Source organism: Pteropus alecto, unplaced genomic scaffold (genome assembly GCF_000325575.1).
Source record: "Pteropus alecto unplaced genomic scaffold, ASM32557v1 scaffold222, whole genome shotgun sequence".
Classification (NCBI taxonomy): domain Eukaryota; kingdom Metazoa; phylum Chordata; class Mammalia; order Chiroptera; family Pteropodidae; genus Pteropus; species Pteropus alecto.
Window position 1 is genome coordinate 369,997 of NW_006433716.1, and position 25,910 is coordinate 395,906.

The 25,910-nt window shown below is 36.3% G+C and overlaps 2 protein-coding genes and 1 pseudogene across 3 annotated transcripts in view; 2 read left to right on the top strand and 1 right to left on the bottom strand.

Annotated features, from left to right (window-relative positions):
• IFT74 (intraflagellar transport 74) overlaps positions 1–15,210 on the bottom strand; it is a 74,922-nt gene extending 59,712 nt beyond the window's left edge. Inside the window, exons 1-3 of one of the 2 annotated variants that reach the window (XM_006908341.3) lie at positions 12,688–12,717; positions 8,199–8,330; positions 4,965–5,100 (exon numbers count right to left, since the gene is read on the bottom strand). In XM_006908341.3, the coding sequence (XP_006908403.1) occupies positions 4,965–5,100; positions 8,199–8,318 (256 nt within the window). In that variant the 5' untranslated portion in view covers positions 8,319–8,330; positions 12,688–12,717. Of the gene's footprint in view, positions 1–4,964; positions 5,101–8,198; positions 8,331–12,687; positions 12,718–15,070 lie in introns of those variants that run through there. The other variant, XM_015586598.2, reaches the window with a different exon arrangement.
• On the top strand, positions 724–841 carry LOC112477008 (annotated as a pseudogene).
• Positions 14,755–25,910, top strand: part of PLAA (phospholipase A2 activating protein) — a 35,392-nt gene continuing 24,236 nt past the window's right edge. The window contains exons 1-3 of the mRNA XM_006908342.3: positions 14,755–15,307; positions 22,712–22,905; positions 25,794–25,894. Of these exons, the coding sequence (XP_006908404.1) occupies positions 15,159–15,307; positions 22,712–22,905; positions 25,794–25,894 (444 nt within the window). The 5' untranslated portion in view covers positions 14,755–15,158. The remainder of the gene's footprint in view (positions 15,308–22,711; positions 22,906–25,793; positions 25,895–25,910) is intronic.

The following is a 25,910-nucleotide window of genomic DNA, read 5'->3' on the forward strand; positions in this document are numbered from 1 at the left end:
GCAATTATTGAGCACTTGAAATATGGCTAGTGCTATTGGGGAACTAATTTTTATTTTACTTAATTTTAGTTTAAATAGCTACATGTAGCTATTGGCTACTATGATGGATAGTGCAGATTTAGACTGAATTTCTCAATGTAAGCAAGATTATGATTTTTTCATAATGTTTCAGAGATGTTTTTAGAAACATGACCTTAGATTTCAGTAAGACTAAGAAAGTATTCCTATGTTAAATGTCCCAAATCTTGAAAGAGATAAAATGTGCTTTAAAGTGTGATAGGTAAGGCTAGGGAGTATTGACTGTGAGGTCTATGCTGAGAAGAGATAATGTCTTATCAGAATGGGAAATGGGGCACTAGAGCAGGTATGAACAAAAGACACAATAGACAGTGGTATGTAGTGGTAACAATCAGAAGTCTTTCAAGTAAAGCTTTGAGGTATATTGGTAGAAATCGACTATCTTAAGTGAGAGTGGCTCTGTTTTGAAGGAAAATTAACACAGTAATAAATGTTTACTGGTTTTTATAAAATTTCATTGTTTTTCCCATAATGCTTTTTAATATTAAACACATAAGCATTTCCATGAACATAAAGACTAAACAACTATATAAATTTGACTTTTTTTACAGTATTGACAATAATTAAGCAAGTATTTCTAAATAACTAATTGTTTTTTAATATTTAATGAGCTAAGTGTATTATAATACAATTAAGAATTTTTAAGTCTACAGCCATGCCACCCTGAACAAACCCGATCTCGTCTGATCTCGGAAGCTAAGCAAGGTTGGGCCTGGTTAGACTTGGATGGGAGACCACCTAGGAAGACCAGGTGCTGTAGGCATAAAAAATAAAAAAAATAAGGGATTCTAAACTGACAAGGTCCTTGCAATCTGTGAAGTCAAGCAAGGGTTGCCTCGTCTAAAAAAAAATTTAAAAAAAAAAAGGAATTTTTAAGTTTCCTGAAAGGCATAATATTCTATATTATAAAAGGTATTATGATAGTTCAGAACTAATTTTGTACCTGTAGTGTATCTTCATCACTGGTAAGTCATTTGCCAAAAACAGAAGACAAAACACTCATTATGATACAGTTTACCATGCTTGGTTTTTAATAGTTTTTTTTTTATTTTTCAATTACAGTTGGCATACAATATCATATTAGTTTCAGGTGTACAAACTGGTGACTTATACAACATTTATAAAAGTTATGAAGTGATCACTCCAAAAAATCTAGTACCCATCTGACACCATGCGTAGTTATTACAATGTTACTGACTATATTCCTTATGCTATACTTTACATCCCCTTGACTATTTTGTAACTGCCAATTTATTCTTATTAATTCCTTCCCCCTTTTCACTTACCTCAATACCCCTCCCATCTGGCAACCATCAAAATGTTCTCTGTATCTATGAGTTTGTTTCTGTTTTGTTTATTTTGTTCTTTAGATTCCATATGTAAGTGAAATCACTTGGTATTTGTCTTTCTCAGCTTTACTCTACTTAGCACATACCCTCTAGGTTCATCTATGTTGTTGCAGATGGCAAGAATTTCATTCTTTTTTTTTATGGCTAATATTCCATTGTATACATGTACCACTTCTTTATCTATTCATACACTGATAGACACCCAGGTTGCCTCCATATTTTGGCTACTGTAAATAATGCTACAATGAATGAACAGATTCACATGTCCCTTTGAAGTAGTGTTTTAGGTTTACTCAGATAAATACCAAGAAGTGGGATTACTCGGTTCTTCTTTGTCTCGTTATAGCCCTTGTTTTAAAGTCTATTTTGTCTGCTATGAGTATTGCTACCCTAACCTTTTCATTTTCATGAAATATGTTTTTCCATCCCTTTACTTTCAGTCTATGTCTTTCTATCTGAAGTATCTTATAAGAAGCATACTTGTTTTCTTATCCATTCTGCCACCTTCTTTTGATTGGAGCATTTAACCCATTTACATTTAAAATAATTGTTGATAAATAAGTAGTTATTGCCTTTTTATTATGCATATATATTTTTTCTTCAAGAAGTCCTTCTAACATTTCTTGTAATACTGGTTTGGTATTGTTGAAGTCCTTTAGCTTCTTCTTGTCTGGGAAGCTCTTTATCTATCTTTCGATTCTAAATGATTGCTTTGCTGGATAGAGTAATTTTGGTTGTAGGTCCTTGGTTTTCATCACTTTGAATGTTTCCTACCAATCCCTTCTGGTCTGCAAAGTTTCTGTTGAGAAATCAGCTGACAGTCTTATGGGATCTCCCTTATAGGTAACTAACTTCTTTTCTCTTGCTGCTTTTAAGATTCTTTGTCTTTAACCTTTGGCATTTTTAATTATGATGTGTCTTGGTATGGGCTTCTTTGAGTTCATTTGTTTGGGACACTGTGCTTCATGGATTTGTATGTCTATTTCCTTTACCAAGTTAGGGAGGTTTTCAGTCATTTTTTCTTAAATAGGCTCTCAATCCCATGCTCTCTCTTTTCTCATTCTGGTAGTCCCATGATGTGAACATTGGTACTTGTAATGTTGTCCCAGAGACCCCTTAAAATATCATTTTTTTGGATTTTTTTCTCGTTGCTATTCTGATTGGGTGTTTTCTGCTACCTTACCTTCTAAATCGCTGATTTGATCCTCTCCTTCATCTAATCTAGTGTTCATTCCCTCTAATGTAGTCTTCATTTAAATTATTGTATTCCTCATTTCTTTTTTATGTTTTCTCTTTGTTAAAGTTCTCACTTAGTTCATTTACTCTTCCCCTAAGTTCATGTAGCATCTTTATAACCAGTGTTTTGAACACTGCATCTAGTAGATTACTTGTCTCCATTTTGTTTAGCTCTTTTTCTGGAGCTGTGTTCTGTTCTTTCATTTAGGAAATATTTCTTTGTCTCTCCATTTTGACTGCCTCCAAGAGTTTGTTTAGATGTATTAGGTAAGGCTGTTATTTCTTCCAGGCTTACTACAGTGGCCTTATGTAGGTGCCCTGTGGGGCCCAGTGGCGCAGTCTTCCCTGATCATCTGGGCCAGGTGCTCCAGGTATGTCCCTTGTATGGGTTGTATGGGTCCTGCCATTGTAATTGAGCCTTGGTTGCTGTTTGCATATCAATGGGAAGGACCAATCCTCAAGCTGATCAGTTGTGAGGACCAGCTAGTGAGAGGCTGACCCTACATAGCAAGATGCAATTTAGCAGGGCTCTGGTGCCTGCTGAGTCTGCCCTTTGGGTGTACTGTCCTCAGATGTGGGGTCAAGGATGGTGCCCCAGCTAGGTCTAAAGCCACCCTGGGGCCTCCTGGGAAGGGCTCCAGCCACAGCCTGTGCCTTGCCTGGGGTCATTTGGTAAGAGTCACCCAACAATCGTAGATGGCTTCTACCTGCACTGGCTTAGAGGTGCCTTGAGCGACCAATCCATAAACCAAGTCCGTATGCCAGGCTAGGGGCTGCTCAACAAGAGGTATGGGGCATGCTGAGGCTAGATGCTGCTGGTATGAGTTTTGCAAGCTTTTGAAAGATTTTAGAAAATTCCATAGTATGAGCCAGGACAGGCTCTTTCTATTGAAAAGCCACTGGAAGTGCCTTGGCTGAGAACACGAGTTGGGAGCGGTGGGGTCTAAGAGAATCATCAGGTAGAGCAACCAGAGTTGGCTAGGTTGAGGGAGACTCAAATACAGTGGCTGCCTGCTTCAGTGTACTGGAAAGAGGAAGGGTTCAACAAACCGCCAGGATTTCTATCTGGAAGAAAGCTGCCCCTCCAGCCCTCACCCTGAAGCCAGACAATTCAGTTCCTCCTCATATGTCCCTGGCTCCTTTTGAGCTGCTGCTCCAGCACTGGAGCTCAGGGCAAATCAGTCCATCTGCGAGTTAAGTCTGCTCCCGGGCCACTTAAGAGAAACATCTGTGACTCCAGCTGCCCTCCATCTCACTTAGCCACAAACTCCACTAGTTTTCACAGCCAGAAGTTGTTGGGACATCTCTTCCCTGAACTGGAACCCTGAGCTGGGGAAACTGGTATGGGTTTGGAACCTTTTGCTCTTCTAGGGAGACCTTTGCAATCGAGATACCCCTCCTGATTTTTAACCACTATCATTAAACAATCATTCATTCTGATTGTTTTTAATTCCTTAGTAGCCTCTAATTCTATCAACTAACATAGATCTTAAGTGATCCTGAGAATTACTTAGTAATTATTTTTGAGTATGGCGGCCAGCAACAGAAATACATTCCAGAGAATTTGCTGGACACAGGAATACTGTCAGCTACAAATTCAAATGACATGAGTTCAGGGTGAGTGCGGAACCAGCCTGTTCTGTGTATCCACCCCTCCTACCAGTCTCAAAGTGGCCTCCTGTGTATGTCTTCAGTTATAGGCCTTCAGTTCACCTATATTTCAGGCAACTCCCAATAATGGTTGTTCTGTAGTTTCATTGTAATTCTGATGTGGTTGTGATAGGAAGAAAGAACAGCGTTTACCTACTCTGCCATCTTGACCAGACTCACCAATTTTCTGATTCACTACATGCTGTGTATTGTTATGCATTTCTAAACACATACAGAGAGGCATTTCTTTACATATTATAATGGAGTATTATGAGAAAATGTAATGTTCTTGACTCACTTCTCATAAATACATAAATAACTTGATAGCGTCATTTTGATATGGAAACAATAAGTATTTCAGAATATTTCCATAGAGTACTAGTTTCATTCCTGATCTTTTCTTCAAAGTATTTAAAATTTCAAGTTGTAGCAAAGCTCCACGTTCAAAAAAATTAAGATCAAAATAGCTCATATATGTATGTAACTCTCGTTCACAATGTATTTTCAGTTTCATGTTATTTAACCCTCACAACAATTTTGTGAATGAAGAAATAAGAATTGAGTAAAATAGCCTCTTTCATGCCATAATTCATTAATATGGTATTGTAATACTTCTTATACAAAATATACTCATCTTCTTAAAATAGATACCTTTAATCCCAGTTTTCATTCCACTCAAACCTTGTTGTGTTACAGGACGATCTGCAACTTTAATCTGAGAAGACAGAACTCCTCCTGACCCTATGGGACCACCACGAGAGCCTGGTCTTGCTGTTCCAGGTGGCATCTAAAGAACAAGATTTCAGTTTCAGTAAACTAGAAAAACACTGTACCTCTACCATGGTTAAGACTGCAAAGAAAATATTAAACATTTTTTTGTAATTTGTTAGAATTCATAAAATATTCTTTATATTTTTGAAATATGAATTATTAAATAAAATTCAAAATTCTATCTATAGACATTGTTTATAATACCCCCAAACTCGAAATGAGTTAAATAATCACGTATTTGTCTTCATTTAATCCTAAATTGTATATTTAACAAAAGAGTTTACAAAACAGTATTTATAACTTCATTTTCGTAAAACAAAAAAGTCTGGAGAATTATATAAAAAAAAATAGTAACTATGTTTATCTCTGTATAATGATATTATAGATCAGTTTTACTTTGGCCTTTATACAATTTGTTTTTTTCAATATTACAGTAAATAACATATTACCTTTAAAATCAGAAAAAAATTAAAAATTTTTCCGTTTAAAAGAAAATTAGATACAATTCTATCACAAGATAACCATCTAAGTATTAAAGGGCTTATCTCATTCAGCAAGCACTCATATTACTTTACATGATTCTCTACTTCAGGTCTGTATAATCCAATGTAATATTATGCACCCTGAGAAAAGGACAAAAGACTCCTTTCTTATACAGTCATGGGACGGTATAAAACACAACCTGAAACTGTTTTGTTTATTATCCTTTACCTCTTTTCTTCTCCCCGCATCCCTCTTCCAAAGAGTGAAGATTAAATATGTAGTAGGAATTTTAGATAGGGGTTGGATACAACCATTGTCATTCATTTTGATTGTTTTTAATTCCTTAGTAGCCTCTAATTCTATCAACATAGATCTTAAGTGATCCTGAGAATTGCTTAGTAATTATTTTTGAGTATGGGGGCCAGCAACAGAAACACATTCCAGAGAATTTGCTGGACACAGGAATACTGTCAGCTACAAATTCAGATAACATGAGTTCAGGGTCAGCCTGAGTAAACCTTGTGAATGAATGTTAATTCTCTCCCTTTGTAAACCTCAGAATAATTTCTCTTTGGCTCTATGCAAGCAAAATTATGACAGCTACTCAAATAACTATGCTTTTAAAAAAATTATCCAGATGAAACTATAGAGAAGTATAAATTAAAACTGCATCCGTTAAAAAGAATGAAGTAAAAATATATGTATTCGCATAGAAATATATTTACAATATATTACTGAAAGCAAAGGACAAAATAAATAGAGATGAGTATAGTATTATCCTCATTTTGGAAAATGCTAAAACCATACAATTATATATGTAGGTGAGTCAGTGTTTGTAAATGGATAGAAAAAAATTTGGGAGGATACAGGTCATGCTGTTAACAATGGTTATACTTGGGGTAGAAAGAGGGAACTCTGGCACTTTTACTTTGTATGTTTTACAATGAACATTACTATTTTAAAAACTGCAAATAGTAAATCAGTAGGTAAAGCACCTGGCAAATAGTAGATGGCAAATAAATGTCAGATTCCTTTTATAAATATTTAATTAAGAAGCATAAAATCTTGCTAGAATAGTAGAAAAAGATACCCTAGGTTCAGTACCATACAAATCATTTAAATATAAGCTGATGATTATGTTGATAAAATTACCTCAAACTCCAGAAAAATTTCAAAAATTTAAAACCAACTTTAGCAAAATTATTCCCTCCAAAAACTGCTGCTCTTTTTATGACTCAAACAAAGGACCCAACACTATCTCTAGCATGAAGTTAGCCTATTGTCCGAGCTTGAGTACCTCATATGCACCTTATGAAGTAATCAAAACCATCCATTGTGAGCATCAGAGAAATTACTATGAATATTTTGGTATACTCATTTCTTTCTATGTACATATAAATGTACATTTTACATTAAATTGACACCACACTGCTTTTTTCATTTAATAACGTATTATAAAGATATAGTATTTCCTCAAATATTCTTTAAAATAATTTTTAATGGCTACCTAAAAGTCTATTACAGGAATAGATGTATAATTTATTTATGATTCCCTGGTTGTAAGGTAATTTAGGTTTTTTCAAATTTCACTATTATAATAAAAATGTAATAATAATTTGATAGGGAATTATCAGTTTATAAAGTTTATCCATTTTTTTTTTAATATAAGTATTTTTCTTTTACTGATTCACTGACTTATGACACTACCTGACATTAAGCTTGTAACATTTACTAGAGTTTGTTTCTAGGATGCTGTGACAATCATAACACTATTTTACTTATATTCATAATATATATTTATATAGAGTATTATTTTTATTATTTTTACTATTTGTTTTGGATAAATTTTATAATAGTTTTATAATTATATTCCCCCCGATCCCCCAGAAGAAATCTCATGGAATTTAGACATAGGCTTTAATATAGAAAGAGCTCTTACTAATTAGTAAAATTTGCTTTGTCATTTTAAGATTCTAAACTATGTATGACATACATATTGCAGATATTTTTTACCAGTTTGTCATTTTTCTTTTTACATTTTTATGGTGTTTTCAACTTTTGTAAATTAAAATATAAAAATACTTTTACAGTATTTGGTTTTGTGTCATTTTACAAAGTCCTAGCCCACACCAAGATTATATGAAATATTTGCCTGTTTTCTTCCAGTATATTTGTGATTTTGTTTTTTAAATATAAAATTTCTAAATTATCTAGAATTCTGTGTTGAGCGTTTAATTTTTTAAAACAATGGTTTACCAATTACTCAAATGCACTATTGAATACCACATGCTTTTCCAACTAATTTGAAATGCCACCTTAATTAAATTCTTACATATATCTAATTCTATTTCCGGTCTATTTCATTTCATTTGGTTCTGTCACAAATATACTATACCACTTAAATAACTTAGCCTTAAAATACATTTGAATATTGACATGAGCAGGGATCATCTCTTTATAGTGTCTTGCAGAACTTTCCCACCTTTATACTTCTAGATGTTTTCTAAAAAAACACAAATCTAATAGAATGCCTACAGAATAAAGAAAGAACAAGACTCTCTTATTATGGACAGGCTTTCCAACTTCCACCAAGACATATACACAAGAATTCGATAGATGTTTTAAACTTACTCCAGTTGCCACTCGAATATTTCCTGATGGAGGTCGTACTCCAGAAGGAGGCCTTCCTGTCAACCCAATTCCACCTCGTGAAACTGGGCGACCTGCTGAAGGTTTGTGATTACTGGCCATTGTCTTTAACCACTGTTTTGGAAAAAAAGAATAGTTCAATTCTCCTTGATATATTGTATAGCAAGACACAAGTGACACACATTCCCTACTTCAAACATTTACCCATGACTTTTCTTGCAAATTGCTATTCTAGGTACCACAAGGCTAAGCCTTCTTTAATTCTGTTGAAATTTGACATTAATGTTCCATTTAGAACTATAAAATCATTCATTACAACATGCTTTCCTCATTTTCCAATTATCTTAACAAAATACAAGCTCTTTTAATTTTCTCTCCTGTACTCTCATCCCATACTCTGGTAAGTTTTCTCTCTACTCTACATGACATATCGAGCATCTTTCTTCTCTCACAATCTTTTCTTTGTGCTTTCTGGCCCATGATTAACTCTTATATTCTCATTCCTGTTATTGAATGCTTCCTTTTACTCCTTGCTTCAACAGAATATGAGCTTCCCCCTAAAACACTTCCAGGAGTGAAGGCTGTTTTAACTTCCTGTCTCAGAATTCCAAAGCAAAGAAGGAATGCACAGAACTCTACTTGCTCCCCACTGTCAACTTTCAAAACATTATTTTTCTACGTCTTTAAAAAAATAAACAGGACTCCCTTCCTTTGAGGACCAGGGAATGCATCCATATTGCCTTGGATTTTTCCTGGTTGCTTTTATCTTGGGAACTTTTTTGTACCTAGTTCACAGTCTCTTTACTCTAGTCTCAACATCCCCATGACTTCCATATGGATACTGGATTCAATATCTAAATTCTAGCTTCACAATTCTCTAAATTTCAGTAACCATCTTAACTCCCTTTCAGTCCTTCTTAGCCATGGGCAGACCTGGAACTTGTCATCATCTAGAATTACTTCATCTCAAATATCTTAAATGAAACACTTTCTTCTCTTACCTTAATTTCCTCTCCTTTTACCCTTTTCTTATTTTTATTCTCACTACACCACCCTTTAAATCATTTCCTTAATTCACTCATTCTGTCCCAGTTTATCAGCCCCCTCCTTTACTCATCAGAATAATACTTCAAGTTTAGGTTGATAATTTAGAAAAGTATTTTTCCAATTATGGGTCATGACCTATCAATGGGTTGTGAGAATACTTGGGCAGGTTATAACCAATATGCTTTAAACATGAAATAAAGTAGAAAATATAAGAGAGTTTGCTGCACACAATAAGAGTATTATTTCATAAAATTTGTTTCAGTTATATTTACATAAATTAACACATGTGTGTACTGGTCTGCAATGTAACATAACCTATTATAGGTCATGTTCAAAAGAGTTTTAAAGATGCTGATCTAGAGAGAGAATAGGGAGCAAGAGTCCCCAAGACTCTGGCCCAAGGAATATCAATACATACAGACCACGTAGATAGAAAAGATTAAACATGAAGGCCAGGAAAACAAACAAATACCAGGAGTGTGTATCAAAGATGCCAAGAGAAATCAGGAATGATCAGCCATGCCATTTACTGCTAGGAATTCAAGTAACATGAACACTTAAATATCCATTGGAATCACCATCCAAGAAGCCATTAATGACCCTGGTAAGGGCAATTTCAGGGACTCCTTTCCTTCTCTACACTCAACTATTGTCTCATGAGCACAATAAACTAATTCATATCCTTGAACTCTTCTTCAACCCATCTGGCAAATTCAGAAACTCTCCTCTACATCCAGCCTGGACTGCTGAACATTGCTGGTGGAACTGTACAACTGGAGTACTGCAAAGTCAGTCGCCAAACTTAGCCGGACGCTCAACTCATAAATTTTTATCTTCCCTTGATAAGAGACTTCTCTCCTTGATGATTCCAATCCTTAACCACAATTCTATCTACCCTGTTCCTGTCACTCTCAGATGACTCAATTTCCTATTAATTTGACAAAATTAGGACATGAAATCCAACATGTTTGGAGCATACAAATTTACCTTGTCCTCCAATCTCAATAGCCATCCACTGTTTTGTTCAAGAACAATCTCAGTTTCAATTTACCATCTTAATCCTGTCTCCTTTGGGACATTAGACTCCTCCTCCTTGACCCCATGTACTCCAATCTCCTTTGGGGCATTATCCCACTCCTGGTAATATCTTAAATACTTTCTCCTTTCTTTCAGTTTGCTATGTTCAATTATTTCCTAACCGTAAAAATTAATCCTGAAACCACTTTTAACTCTGTCCCACATAACCTTTTCCTAAAGCAGCCAAACTCTAAAGAATAGCTTATATCCACTATTCTCAACTTTTTCAATTTCCACTATCTCCTCAATTCCTACTATTTCATTTAAATGGCCCCTGCCAATGCAGCTAGGGATATATCATTTTACTACATGAAACCATTTCCATGACATTTCCCTCTTCTGACTCTTTTTTCAGTCCTTTCCTTTTTCAGCTCTTCCTCTTAGTAGCACCTCCTTGTTACACAAGTGAGAAACCTAGTCCGTGATTTCTCCTTCAATTCCCTTAACTAATCACATTGTCCTACTGATTTTATTCCTCAATGTTTTACGTGTACCTTCCTCTCTATTCCTATAGTATTGTTCAGGGTCTCATAAACTTAAGTGAATTATCATACTTGCCTCCCTAACTGGTCTCCTTGCCTAACACACATCTTGCTTGGGATCTTCTCTAGGAATCCTTTCACAACCAGTCTACAATTTGAGTTTATAAGCCTGTCCTATATACCAGGGGTCCCCAACTCCCAGGCCGCTGACCAGTAGCAGTCCTCGGCCTGTTATGAACCAGGTCACACAGCAGGAGGTGAATGGTGGGCAAGTGAGTGAAAAAGCTTCATCTGTATTTGCAGCCGCTCCCCAGTGCTAGCATCACAGCTTCAGCTCCACCCCAGATTACCAGGCATTAAATTCTCACAGGAGCACCGGTCCCTGGTGCCAAAAAATTGGAGAGGACTGCTTTATACTACTATGCATTCTGAGAATATCTCTATCCCAGCACCTATCACACCAGTTGAAATGATCTGCTCAAGTATTTCTCTCCTTTGAGGGCAAGTGCTGGACTTTATTCAACTTTATATCTCTAGCATCTATCTAGGAGCCAGGCAAAAACTTTGTTCTCTTTTGTATCTTCTGAATATTCTCCCACAGGAAGGCATGGCCAAGGACAAAAATTTACTAAATCATTAAAAGTGAAACAAATCATTTCTTAAAATAAAATGGCTTCTCAGTAGCAGTTTGGATTGCTTTTCTTCTCTAATCTTTCATTCTTTTCTTACAAATTCAAATATGTTGATGACTCATAAGTCAATGTCTCCAGCTCTGTCCTTTAAACTTGACACCAATTCTAAATTTTCAACTGTTTATTGGAAATTTCTATTCAGATATCCCATTATCTTCATACTGAATATGTTCACACTAAACTTAAAATACCATCCCACCTAACTCTGTGATTCTATTTCCTTGCCATTTTGAACTCTGTGGACAAAGTAATAGGATTATTACTACTATTGTTATTTCAAAGGTAAAAAGAGAGTTTCATAAAATGACTTTTTGAAAGGAAGGCAATCTATGATCAAAACAGTTTCTCCTTAAGAAAGCTAATAGAATAAACCTTTGTTTCCAGCACAATCAGTGTTACTTTAGCTTTCCTGATAACTTTAAGAAAATGTAAAATATATCAAATTTCTACCTGATTTTCTTAGCCACTGCTTTACTATCATGGAAAAAGATTAGCATTAGATCAGTCCTAGGGGGTAAAATAAAAGGGTGAGGCACTAATAGCAAACATGACACTAATTCAGGGATTATTCACTCAAATATTCACACAATCTCTGGGAGTTATTCACACATACTCAGAGAGGTATCCTGGCTTTTGGTTCCAGAAAGATTTGGGATACAAGCTAGCTCTGACACTGACAGTTACCAGGCATACAATCCCCTCTGGATGTTTCCTCATCTGTAAAACAATAGGGTGGCAATGACCTCCACCATGCAGAGTTGTTATGAAGATTACTCGTAACATATATAAAACATCTGGCTCTTAATTATATATACCATCATTCTCTCTCCTAATCCAGCCATTTTAACATATATAAAAAAGTGGAAAATTGTTAAGTCCCTTCTGCTATGACCAACAGACAGAAATTTCTTATTGAGTAAAATCTCATTCTCTGAGGCTCTTGGATCCTTCTCTTCGGTCTCGCCTTTGCAGGTCTCTTCAGGGTACTATTCAATGCCTCCGCGCACGCTTTGCCGGACTAGGGTTGGGAGTTGGGTCTTCCCTAGTCTGGCGACGGGCCTGAGGAGAACAGCTATGAGCCAAACAGTTTCGATTTGATTTGTTTTGTTTGGAGCGCATCAGATAATAGGCTCCGGAGACAGGGAAGGCTGAATGGGATCTGGAATTTCTCACCTCCACCGGCGCGGAACGGGGAAAGTCGAACCGCTCAGGACCGCCACGACAGCGGAACTTTCCAGTCAGCCCCACGAACCCGTTCGCTCACTCGCGACTTCTCACTCTCGCGCAGCTTTACTGAGTCCTCAGACCTAACCGCTAGATGCCGCACGCCGCAGTGTATCCCGGCAACAGGGGCGGGGCGAGAGGCATCTCCTCCTCATTGGCCAATCCTCGACTTCAGCTCCTTGTCCCTACTAGCGAAGCGGGCGTAAAAATTTCTCGCGATATTTGAGGAATTGTTTTCTAAATCTCTCAGGGCCTTTCGGGAAGAAATGGAGAACGGCGGGATGGCTAGAAAAGAACTTCTTATTCGAAGACCTTGGTTTTCTTTATACTCAAAGCAACCTCTCCGATTGTGTGCCCGACCTGAACTCACTCCTCGCGAGTTTTATGATATCGCAATGTAATCTAACTTCTACAGTGTAATACCTTGAGTTTTTAATAAGACGTTTGAAGTTACTCAGTGGTAAGCGCATTGTGCAGACGTTTTACTTCTAATCAGTGGTAGTCTTCCTTCCTGTTAGGACTGCATAACATAAACAATACAACATTAAGTATGGGTGCGATTCCAGCACCATCTGTTCCTCATTTCATTGGAAGCTTCATATCTTTAAGCTTCCTTTCAGAGTTCTTTTGAGTCAAGTTTTTGAGAAAGGCTGCATTAAATGGAAAGTGGTCTTAAAAGAATTATTTTAAAACCAATGTTTAAAAAAACAATTTAAGGACTACTTCATCTCAAATTCCACCTCTCTAATAAAGTAACTTACAATTTTTCTTTGTCTTCCTATATATAGGCAGACCTGACATGTTACTGTAACATACATAACAGATGCATATTGTAATCACACATACATATTGGACTAATATTTTTCACATTATTTCCAACTTGCATACATTATATGCAGACTTATCCTCTTATATGTCTGTTTTTAAATAGTTTAAAATCGATAGAATGCCAAATGAAATAATGTCATGGACTGAGTTCTCAGTTTTCATTTTCATGTAATTGCGCCATTTGAATCTAATATATTTGTAGTGGTCATTGGTATCCTTTGGTCACTGTAGTGAAGGGAAGTAGAATTTGCCACCCCAAAATATGACACTTTAGTATAAGGATTATTTTAAGCTGAAGGAAACCGGAAAAAAAGCAAAAACAAGAAAAGCTCTTTTGCCTAAAAGAGGAGATAAATTTTCAAAGGTTTTTCTTCTTGCCTCTCCACCAGGAAGCACAAAAGTTAGCAACAGGAGACAACTTTAAACACTTTATCAGCCTGTAGACTGCACTGGAAGAACCTACATAAAAAACTTTACTAATTGGCCTTCATCTATATATTTGCCTTTGAATAATTTGCTGCATCTAAAGGCAAACATTTATTGTTTTTGTTAAGACGCTCTATAAACTCAAGCCCTGTCCACCTCTGTGAGATACTCATCCCTGAGTTTCTCCCCTGTATATATATTTTTCTGTTGTTATATTTTGTTACAGAGCCCCAGCAGAAAACCTGGAAAGGTAGAAAGAAAAAAGATATTTCTTTCTCTACAACCTTTAACTGTTCACCTCTTCTAAATAGTGTCAGTGGTTACTGACGTTATGCTGATTTCCCCCTCCGTGTTTTTATAAGTATGGGAGAGAGACTCAACATGTCACTCGTATATGTGACAGTTGAGAAAACTATTTTAAATCTTTGAATTGCTTAACACAAAAGATATATATTTTAAAGTACCAAGAATCCAGTTTAGCGTTCACAGAATTTAAGGAAAGCGATTGTTCTGAATTTGGCCCCAAGCTCTCTCGTTTTAATTAAAAAACAACGTTTAAGTTGAGACGATGCAGAGAAGGATTGGTAAAATCTGGTTAAAGTTGCCCTAAACAAACACTAAACAATTGCACTCAACCAAAAGGTAGCTCTCAGCCCTCAGGATCAAGATTTAAAATATCTGGATTGCGCGCGTCCCCGGCTCACGCCCCACTGGCGCGTGGCATTGTGGGACTAGTAGTCTCGGCCCACCAGCCGTATTACAATAAACAGTTCCGCCAGAGTTTCTGAAGGACTGGGGCTCGGAAAGGGCCAAATTCGGGCACCTGGGCCGAAGGGCCAGGCGTCAGTATCTCTTCGTGGACTGGCGGTCCAGGGCGCAGGAGGGAAGCAAGCCTTAGCAACACGTCGGCCTCAGCAGTCGGGACGCACACAGTCTGCGTCATGGCGGGCTGAGGCCGATGATGAATTCCGGTGTGCATGTCAGGGTTGCTGTGTCACTCGGCCCTTTCGACGCGCCCCTTCCCTGCCGCCCTTCCGCACCGGCTCTCGGGCTCTTCCGGTCTCCGACCGCTCCTCACCTGCAGGCCCCTCTACTGCCGCGGTCCGACCTCCCCTGCGGACTGATCTCGCGCTGCGCGGGCCCCGGGCGCCGGACCAACAAGGGCCATGGCGAGCGGCGCCGCCAGGTATCGGCTGAGCTGCTCGCTCCCGGGCCACGAGCTGGACGTGCGGGGCCTGGTGTGCTGCCTCTATCCGCCTGGGGCCTTTGTGTCCGTGTCCCGAGACCGCACCACCCGCCTCTGGGTCCCGGACAGGTGAGCGCTGCGAGCCCGGCAGCCCCCCAGCTGTATTGCAAGCTTCCTACCGTGTATGGGAAGAGGATGACTTCCCTGCTCTATCCTGCCCTCTCCCTCTCTTCCCGGCCTTCCCTCTGCTCTGCGCTCCCTCCCAATTGAGAGCCCTGGCACTCTGGGCGCGCAGTATGAGATTGTGATTTGGTGGAATGAGCACCGGATTGGGGACACACACAGACTTACTTTCTCGCGCTAACATGACACCACTAGCGAGGGGGTGACCTTGGACGAACCTCTTACCTTTTGGGGCTTACCTTTCGATGATTTCCCATGTTTCTTTTAGATTTGAAAATTTGTTGATGCCAGGTGCTTTCTCCTAAATGAAGCACTGCAAAAGCATCTGCCATGTAATTGAACTATTTCAAACTTAGAATTTGCTTAGTAGTCTTCCTTCATATTTGAAAACCTTAGTTCTCAAAAATTGCGTTGCAGAAAGTTGTTTGCCTCCTTTTCTTTTTGTCTGAGTCAGAATTTCTTAGTCTGATGTCTGTGGTGGACTTGGATGGAAGGGATGAAACTTCTCAGATGTTTTATATGAATGTGTGGGGTTGTGCTCACAAGAGAAAGTCCATTGCCTTTTAAAAACTGTCAGAGAAACCAAAAAAAAAAAAAAAAAAGATTAAGAAGCAGAAGGTTAAGCTCCAGTCCAAATCAAGTTCAAGGGTTCAGCCCTGATTTGGCTGCTTGTAACAAAAAATGTATGATGTGGAAGACAGATTCCAGTTCAAAAAGAGAAAGATTGAGTTGCTTTGCCTCCTATCAGTAGAGATTTCACTCATAGTTTGGGTTACCATCCATAAATTCAGATGATAACTATTGATTGAGTGCCCCCTATTTGTTTGAGATTCTGAAGAATAAGAGAACAACTTCTCGTGTTTACAGAGCTTTATTACAGTGTGGGAGGGAAGAAGGATCAAACAACAAGCAAGTAGGTACATATTGGCATGTGTGCTATGAAGAAAACAAATATGTATCTAGAACTGAGTGGAGAGAGATGTTAAAGAAGGAAGCATCTCTGAAGTGTTTTTTTGTTCGTGTTTTTTGTTTGTTTTGTTTTTAATTCTGGCACAAATGGAACTGGTCATGAGATCAAGGAATGTGGTAGGTTTAATTGGAAGAGTACTGTAGGCGGTAGGAGGAGCAAACACAGAGGCCCTGGATCGAGGAGGAGATTTGCAGGAGGGAATGAGCTGTGAGGTGAGGGCAAGTCTTAGAGGCTGGCAGGAGCCACATCGTGCTTTGGTAAGAGGGCTGAGGAAGGAATTTAATAGGTAGAAGACTTCAAATTGTTTCAAGCAAGGAGCAGCATTGATTCGATTTACCTGTTGAGAAGTTTCTGCTAGCTGCTGGTAGAGATTGGATTGCAAAGGGTTAAATATGGAAGTAGATCCAAAGCCTTTTTGGAGACTTTTGCAGTGGTGCAGCTAAGACATGATGATATACTAGACGAGGGATATTGTAGAGCAAACTCCAGTATTGAATTAGATGAGATGACCTCCAAAGATTTCTTCTAACTCTAAAGATTTTGTGATATCCCAAACTACTTAGTAACAGTATACATAACTTTTTGTGCATTTGCGTACAATTACTGATTAAGCTTGTATATTTAAAATTGAGTACAGTAAAAGCATATGCCCAGTAGGTTATAAACATTGCAGTAAAGAATATTAAAGAGGATGCCAGTAGTTGAATTCTAATTAAACTTTTATATGTTGTGTATGAGTGTGCTAGGTTAACAAAAACTTAAATCACCTTAGTGGTTACATTTACCAGGAAGTTGAACTTTGGGCTGAAACTATCCTCTTTAGTAAGATAAGGTAGTTTTACCTCATATTTCCAATTGTTCAGGGTAGAGCATCTCAGTAACGAGATGATGAACCTCTTATACATTCCTAACTAGAGTGTCTCAACCATACCTTTAGTGTTATAAAAATGTCCCCAAGGCTGACATCCTGACAATTTCTATTTCATGGTGTATTAATAAAGTTAAGTGCTGTGAAATGTTTGGAGCCAAGTAGTAAGTGAAAATTGTTTTCCGGGGGGTGGCTCCATAGTGTAGTGGTTAGTACATCTGCTTTACACACAGAAGGTCCTGGGTTAGCACCCCAGGTGGAGCCATGGACCATATCCTGGGTGTGCCAGGCCCCCCGGGTGCTCCAGGCCTGCGGGTGCATTCCGCAAGCATGTGGGAGGAGACGCCCCACCTTCAGTTCTTAAGGGGAAATGGCAACATCCATAGGTCAGGGGTGGGGGGTGGAGGGGCGATTAAAGAGGAGGAGAAAAAAAAAAAATTGTTTTCCATAGGGTTCTGGATCAAGATAGTGTAGGGACGGACTGGGAATGATGGGAGAATTTAATTTAGTTTCAGGGAGGCACAACAGTTATATTTTAGGGTGGACTAAATCAGATACCACATCTTTCACAAAAGCCCATCAGGAATCCAGAAAGTCCTGGCCTTCTGAAGGCCCTTAAGAAAGAAGACTTTTTTTTTTTTGGTTGTTCATTAAACCCAACCAAGTAGCATGCCATTGTTTGAGACTGCTTCAGGCCTCTATAAGCCCACTTCAGATTAAACTGAATTTCCCAAGTCTATCACCAAATATTGCTTTGCCTTTTGAAAACTTCCCATATTTGAAAGATGCCAGTTCAGGTTTAAGATCTTGCATTAAATCTTCCCTGATCATGCCAAGGCTGAAGTGACTTTTTCCTTGTGCGAACACTCAGCCCTTTGGATCCTTAGTCAAATAGTGCTATGGGGTTTGTTAAGTAATCAGAGCCATTTCATTCCCACCCCCTATTTCCCTTCCTTGGAGGCAAAATTTTTATCTTTTTTAACTGCTTATTTTTGTATTTTACTTCCATGTCTTTATAAAGTGCTATACTTGGGGGATACATTCTGAGAAATGCATCCTTAGGTGATTTCGTAAACATCATAGAATGCACTTACAGAGAAACCTTGATGATATATCCAATTACACACCTGGGCTATTCAGTATATAGCATATTTTTCCTAGGTTACAAGCCTGTTACAGCATGAGATTAAATCAAGCATAAGAGAAAAATGATGCAATCACGAGACTCAGTAAGTAAGGTGTATGAGACTGCTGCTGGAATAACATGTCATACTGTTTTACAGCAAACTTTTTTTTAATAGATAGAAAGAGTACACCTTTAAATAATGATGAAAAGTATATAAAGGAAATATATAAACCAGTAACATGGTCATTTGTTATCATTATTATTATGTACTATACCTAATTGTATGTGCTATATTTTTATACAAGTGGCAGTACAGTAGGTTGGTTTACACCAGCATCACCACAAACATGTAATACATTGTGCTAAGACTGTATCATGGCTAAGCTATAGGAATTTTTCAGCTCCATTATAATCTTATGGGACAGTCATAATACATGCAGTTCATCCTTGACTGAAACATTATGTGGCATGTGACTATTACTATTTCTCTTTTTATCTTTAAATTATTTTATTCTAGGTATTTTTCATAGTTCTTATTATAGAATATGAAAATTTAGTGCTGTTTCTACCTTCTACCAACCCCTATCACATATGCACCCTTTCTATGCCCTGACTCTTATAGCTTAACTTAATTTAAACTGAATTAGTATTTTGTGACTGTACAGAATCTGTCTACACCTGAGCTATGGAATAAACTGTAACTTTTCCTCAACAATTTTGTGATCTCCCTGTAGCTACTAATTGCCTAGTTTTTGGTTTTCATTTGGTTAATTTTCTATGTGTTAATCACTAATTCAACCTCAAATTCTTTGCTAGTTGTCTCACTTTCCTCTCAAGACCTTAAGACACACTGCATATTTTATAATTTCATCTTCCCAACAATAAAATTTCATCTTCCCAACAGTAAAAACTTCCTGATCTGGTCATTCTGTCCCTGATACACAACTAATACTGGGATCTCCCTTTCCTGTCATCTCTACATTGTGTTTTTAGACTTCTTATGTTTTCTGTTATCAGTATCCTTTTACTTTCTTTCTTGGTTTTCTTCCTTGATGTCTTATTGGAGCACATCCAGGAGTTTCCTGAAATACAGTGCATTAATAATAATGTATTATTAAGACCTTGCAAGTCTGAAAATGATTTTTATTTGAATAATAAAAATCAAATAGTTTAAATGTTTGAATAACAGTTTAAATGTTTGTAGCATTCAAATTTCCAAATAATTTTCTTCAGAATTTTGAAAAATAGTTTAAATGTTTGTAGCATTCTAATTTCCAAATAATTTTCTTCCAGAATTTTGAAGCCATTGCTCATTGTATTACCTCTAGTGTTACCGTTGAGAAGTTTGAAGCCATTATGATTCTTGACCTATTATTTTTCTCCCTGGAAGGCAGTCAGTATTCATCTATTGTTCAGGGTCGTTAGTGGACCCTTTTTAATATGAAAACTAACATCCATAATTTCTGGGATTTTTTTTCTTTGGTTTCATTCTCTCCATTTTCTCTATCTTCTTTTCTGGAATATTTTATTCAGATGTTGGGCTTGTTTCTAAATCTACCTTCCCCAATATACTTTCTCAGAAATTGCCTTGATTTTTTGTGAAATTATGTCTTTGTTTCATGGTTGCAGTATCTTATATCTCTAAGGATGGTAATGGTGATTTTGTTGTTGTTTCTCCTTGGTGGTCTGTCTGTTCCAAACTGGTTTTTTTCCCCTGTCTATTTGATTTGATCACTATATTTCCTGTTGGGGGAAGCTTTACCCAGGTGTCTGATAATCTTTATTCTGTGCTCTGCTCATGGTAGGGCTTGCTGGATGTGAGTTTCACTGTAGAGTTATCTAGTTGGACCATTTTATTGGGTTGATCTCCTGCCTGGAGGATGAGTGCCTGGCCTCCTGGGTTTTCTCTTCCGTGGTCTTGGACTCCATTATGAATGTACATGTTCCTTATACCCCAGGGGTGAACTGTGCTCTGTGTCCTCTTAGTCAAACACCTTTTTTACCTTTTTAAAGAAAAAGCTCCAGACTTTATGCTGGGGGCAAGAGGGGCATTTGTCTAGCTGAGATGTCTAGGTGCTTTTTTTTTTGTTTTTTATTAATACTTCCAAGTATTTGATTGATTCAAAAAATGCTTAATCCTTACCATATAGTATATTATGCTAGGAACTTGGGAAGATAAAAAGAAGAACCAAGTCTGGATTCTGCCATTAAGAACTTCACACACCAATACAGAAGATGCACACAAACATCTATACTGGGAAGTGCTGAAGAACACACATAAGTGGATTTAGTGATTTACATAATATAAATCTTTTAAATTTGTTTGGATTTATTGATAAAGCAGTTTCTAAAAGCACATTTAAAAAAGTGGAAAGTTAAAAATAGCTACTACTAAATACCCTCCTTTAAAGATTTTTTTCATATGATTCAGCTTCTGACCGATTCTGAAAACTTGGAACTAGTCTTTCTTATTTTAGTTCCTACCCTTTTTTTGTTCTCATTTCTAGAGGTACATAATGCCGCTAGTTCTTGAACCTTTTGGGGATTCGTTGGTAAGCTGGTGTCAGCTTTCCTACTACCTAGGTAGGTAAGTAGGTAGGTAGGTAGGTAGGTAGGTAGATAGATAGATAGATAGATAGATAGATAGATAGATAGATAGATAGAAAGATAGATAGATAGATAGATAGATAGATAGATAGATAGATAGATAGATAGATAGATAGATAGATAGATAGATAGATAGATAGATAGATAGATAGATAGATAGATAGATAGATAGATAGATAGATAGATAGATAGATAGATAGATAGATAGATAGATAGATAGATAGATAGATAGATAGATAGATAGATAGATAGATAGATAGATAGATAGATAGATAGATAGATAGATAGATAGATAGATAGATAGATAGATAGATAGATAGATAGATAGATAGATAGATAGATAGATAGATAGATAGATAGATAGATAGATAGATAGATAGATAGATAGATAGATAGATAGATAGATAGATAGATAGATAGATAGATAGATAGATAGATAGATAGATAGATAGATAGATAGATAGATAGATAGATAGATAGATAGATAGATAGATAGATAGATAGATAGATAGATAGATAGATAGATAGATAGATAGATAGATAGATAGATAGATAGATAGATAGATAGATAGATAGATAGATAGATAGATAGATAGATAGATAGATAGATAGATAGATAGATAGATAGATAGATAGATAGATAGATAGATAGATAGATAGATAGATAGATAGATAGATAGATAGATAGATAGATAGATAGATAGATAGATAGATAGATAGATAGATAGATAGATAGATAGATAGATAGATAGATAGATAGATAGATAGATAGATAGATAGATAGATAGATAGATAGATAGATAGATAGGATAGGTAGAAAGATATAAATATATACATGTACATATATCTATATGAGTACATAGGTACATATGGATATATAGGTAAAGGCATAAACCTGAGAGACAGACAGACAGACAGACAGACAGAGAACACATGTATATTGTTTTAGTGATGTTTGGGAAGAGTGAAACTAGATAAGTATGTTCGGTCTCTACCTAGGAATCTTATCTCTTTATGTGCACTTGTCTCATCTCCCTTCATCTAGATGGCAAACTCCTTGGTTTAGCTTGAGTTAGGGATATTATTCTTTATATCCCTCTCAGCAGATAACTTACTATCTATATCATAATCTGTTGTTTGACTTATTATGTAAATCAGTGATGCTAAGTGACATGTATAACAAATTGGTAATCATTCTAATCCCAAGGCAGTTAATGTACTGTGTCCCTAGAGCAATCATTTATATATCTCTATATTAGTTCCTTTAGTTTCCATATTGAGAATGATTGATATTCTAATTATTTAGATACAGTAGTATAGTTATGGGTACTAACTTAATGTTTCATAGTGTGAAAATTTCATCACTGTGTTTAAGGTTTATTGATAGTGGGTTCCGTTATCCTAATGGCATGAATGTTTCACTTCACCAGGAGTATTTTTAGGGCAACAATTACTGATGAATAGAAATGAAGATGGAGAATGAGGAAAAGCCACTTGAGATATTGGTTTTCCTCCCTTTTGTTCCTTGTTCTTCCTAATAATTAACATACTATTATCAATGAAAACCTAATTAAACTTCTAATCTGATATAAACCTTTATAGTAGCTAATATGTAAATTAGCTACTTAATATTTAATTTAAAACAATAGATACTTAAAATAGTATGTACTCTATAAAGTTCAACCTAAACACTAAATGAAAATGAGTACTTTGACAATTTATGTCCTAGGCTAAGTCAGGGAACAGATATATGTCTTATTAATTATCATTTCCTTCCAGTCCTAACAGGGGCTTTACAGAAATGCACTGTATGAGTGGCCACTCCAATTTCGTATCTTGCGTATGCATCATACCTTCAAGTGATGTATACCCTCATGGACTAATCGCCACTGGAGGAAATGACCACAATATTTGCATTTTCTCTCTGGAAAGTCCAGCTCCACTTTATATACTAAAAGGTCACAAAAATACTGGTGAGTATAATGTTTCGGTATTTTTCTATTTGAAAAAGTTTCATCCTTTCGAAAGTAAAATTCACATATCCATTTTCCCTGGTTTTTATTATGTTTGTTTTACCTAGAGCTAATAGGCTTGATAGTGAAAACCTTTTTGAATCATCATCGTTCTATAAATCCTCTGTTACAGAGTTACCGTTGTAATCAGTAAACGCCAGTGTGCTTATATATTTAAAAAGTAAAGTGTTCAGTTATAAAAGAAAGAGGCTATATAATTTCTATACACTTTGTGATTTTGGTTTTTCGACTATTTTGTGCAAGCAGTTCATTTCCTCAAACAATGAAGAGTATTTCTTTATCTTTTGACTGTTACATCTATATTTGTATAGCAATTGAATGCGTATAAAGGTCTGGTATCATTATTGAAGAGTATTTTATATTTTAAATATTATTTTCTGTGATTTCTATATATTTCTGATTTCCTTATACTCCTGATTTGTGTATGGCTTAGCAGCTCTTATAAAATGATATGCTTAGCAGTGCAGTATGTGTACTTCTTTTTTTTTATGTATCTGGAATAATTTGGGATGTTCGTAAGCAAATAGTATGGCCCACAAACACTTTAAACTTAATTCTTTTAAAGAGTTTGTAAATGTTTTGTGTGTATGTACGTGAAATCTTCAATACAGAGTGATTAAATTTTTAGCTTTATTGTAGAAATGTTTAAATGTATACAAGAGACAATAATTTATATTGAGTTGTATATAAACATAAATAAAAGAGAGTAATGATCTCTTCCACCCATGTATTTTACATAGCTTCAAAGATTATCAACACATGGCCTATCTCGTTTCATCTTCCCCTTTCACAACATTACTTTAAAGGAAATTTCCAATATACTATTTTATTTGTAAATACTTCTGTACGTAGCTCTAAAATAAGGTTTGACAAACTTCTTCTGTATAGGGCCACATGGCCACTTTCACAACTACTAAGCTCCGGCATGTGCAAAAGCAGCCATTGATAATAAACAAATGAGTGTGTCTGTGTTTCAGTAAATCTTTATCTATGGACACTGAAATTTAGATGTTATATCATTTTCACATGTCAGGAAATATCTTTTGATTTTTTTTACCACCCCAACTACTTAAAAATGTAAAGGAAAAATTCTTAGTTTGCGTACTGTACAAAAGCACGTGGTCTGCAGGCCACAGTTTGCTGACTCCTTTAAAAGGTAAGGATTCCTTCTCTCTCTTTAAACAATATCATTATCACACCTAAAACAAAACAAAACAAAACCTATTTTTTCATTATATCTAATGAATGTTCAAATTTGCCCAGTGTCTCATAATTTTTTTTATAGTTTATTTAAATTGTGACCCAATCAAGGTCCACATGTCTTTCAGTCTATTAGTTTATTTCCTCCCCCACACACCCTCTATTTGAAACCAGCTTATTTTGCCTGTAGAATTTCCCACAATCAGAACTTTGTTGATTAAAGCCTTGCCATTCCCTTTAACATGTTCCACAGTCCCCTGTATCTCTTGTAAGCTGTTAGATCTAGAAGCTTGATCAAATTCAGATTCAAGTTTTTGGCAAGAACACTTTATGGGTAGTATTGTGTACTTTTTGTTGTAGCTCATCAAGAGGCACATACTAATCTCTTTCTGTGATGTTAAGATCAGTGGGTTCAACTGTACTGAGTATTGTCCATTCATTATAAAATTTCCGTCAGCCTTTTATATAATGGTTTTTAGCATCTGTTGATGGTATTGCATAGATCCAGTATTTCATTAAGATTTGCAAAATGATTATACTCTAATTCTGTCATTATTTCGGTGTTTAATACCTGGCATTTTTCTACATATAACTTTCCCACATCAACTCTTTGGTTACCATGTGAGACTTTTATACAAAGATAGGATAAATGCTTGCCTTGTCCCCTCCCACCTCTTTTACTGGGTTTCAAAATGACTTGATTCTATAATTTTTTTTTTTTTTTTTTAATTCTCAAATTGTCCCATATTTGGCCATTGGAAACCTCTTTAAATTGGCTTGTGTGGCCAGAGAATAAATCTCCATTCTCCTGCAGTGGGTGAGGATGCACTTTCTTGACACTACAGCTAAAAGGAGAAATCTAGTATCTCACTGTTGTATTAGAATCACTCTTCTCATTTTTCAAGTCTTCTGCTTAGCCACGTCCTCCATGGAACCAAGTACTGGATACTGAGTCTCATAATTGTGGTGCTTCTAATCACCCCTCTAGGTATTTAAATTATAATCTCCATTTTACTAAGTCAGTTATGTTATTATTTTTTTTTGTCCTTGTAGATTAATACCATTTATAGCATTACTATGGACAGTCTGCCATTTTTAATCATAATTCTGTCTTTTGTTTCCATGATTTTAGATAATTTTTTATATTAAAAATTTTTCAGCCTATGTAATTTTACATTAATAAGACATTTAATTAACCTTTCCATTACCGTTGAACGTTTAGCTTGGCTTCAGTTGTATTGTCATTTTAACTAAAGTGACCCTAAATATCTATATAAACAGCATTTCAAAATCTTTTACATTATTTTCCCATGTAGTTTCTAAGAACTGGAAGGGGTTGTGCAACCTACATAATCCTGCTTCCTCATTTTACAGAGGAGGAATCTGAGGTTAGGTAATATCCCTATGGTCAGACAGCTCATAAATGGCATCGTGTAAGTGGACCCTGGCAGTGTGACAACAGAAGCTGTGCTCTTGACCACTGCACTCTTCTGCATCTCCACTGAGTTAAGTCTTAATAGGCTAAAATACTGTTACTTCACAAAATGTTTTTAAAATTGCAATACTTTAATAACTAACAAGTTTGAGTATTTTTTAATGAAATGTGTTACTGCCTTTTTTCCCTTTAGTCTGTAGTCTTTCATCTGGAAAATTTGGGACATTACTTAGTGGCTCATGGGACACCACTGCTAAAGTCTGGCTGAATGACAAATGCATGATGACCTTACAGGTACAGTAGTTCTATG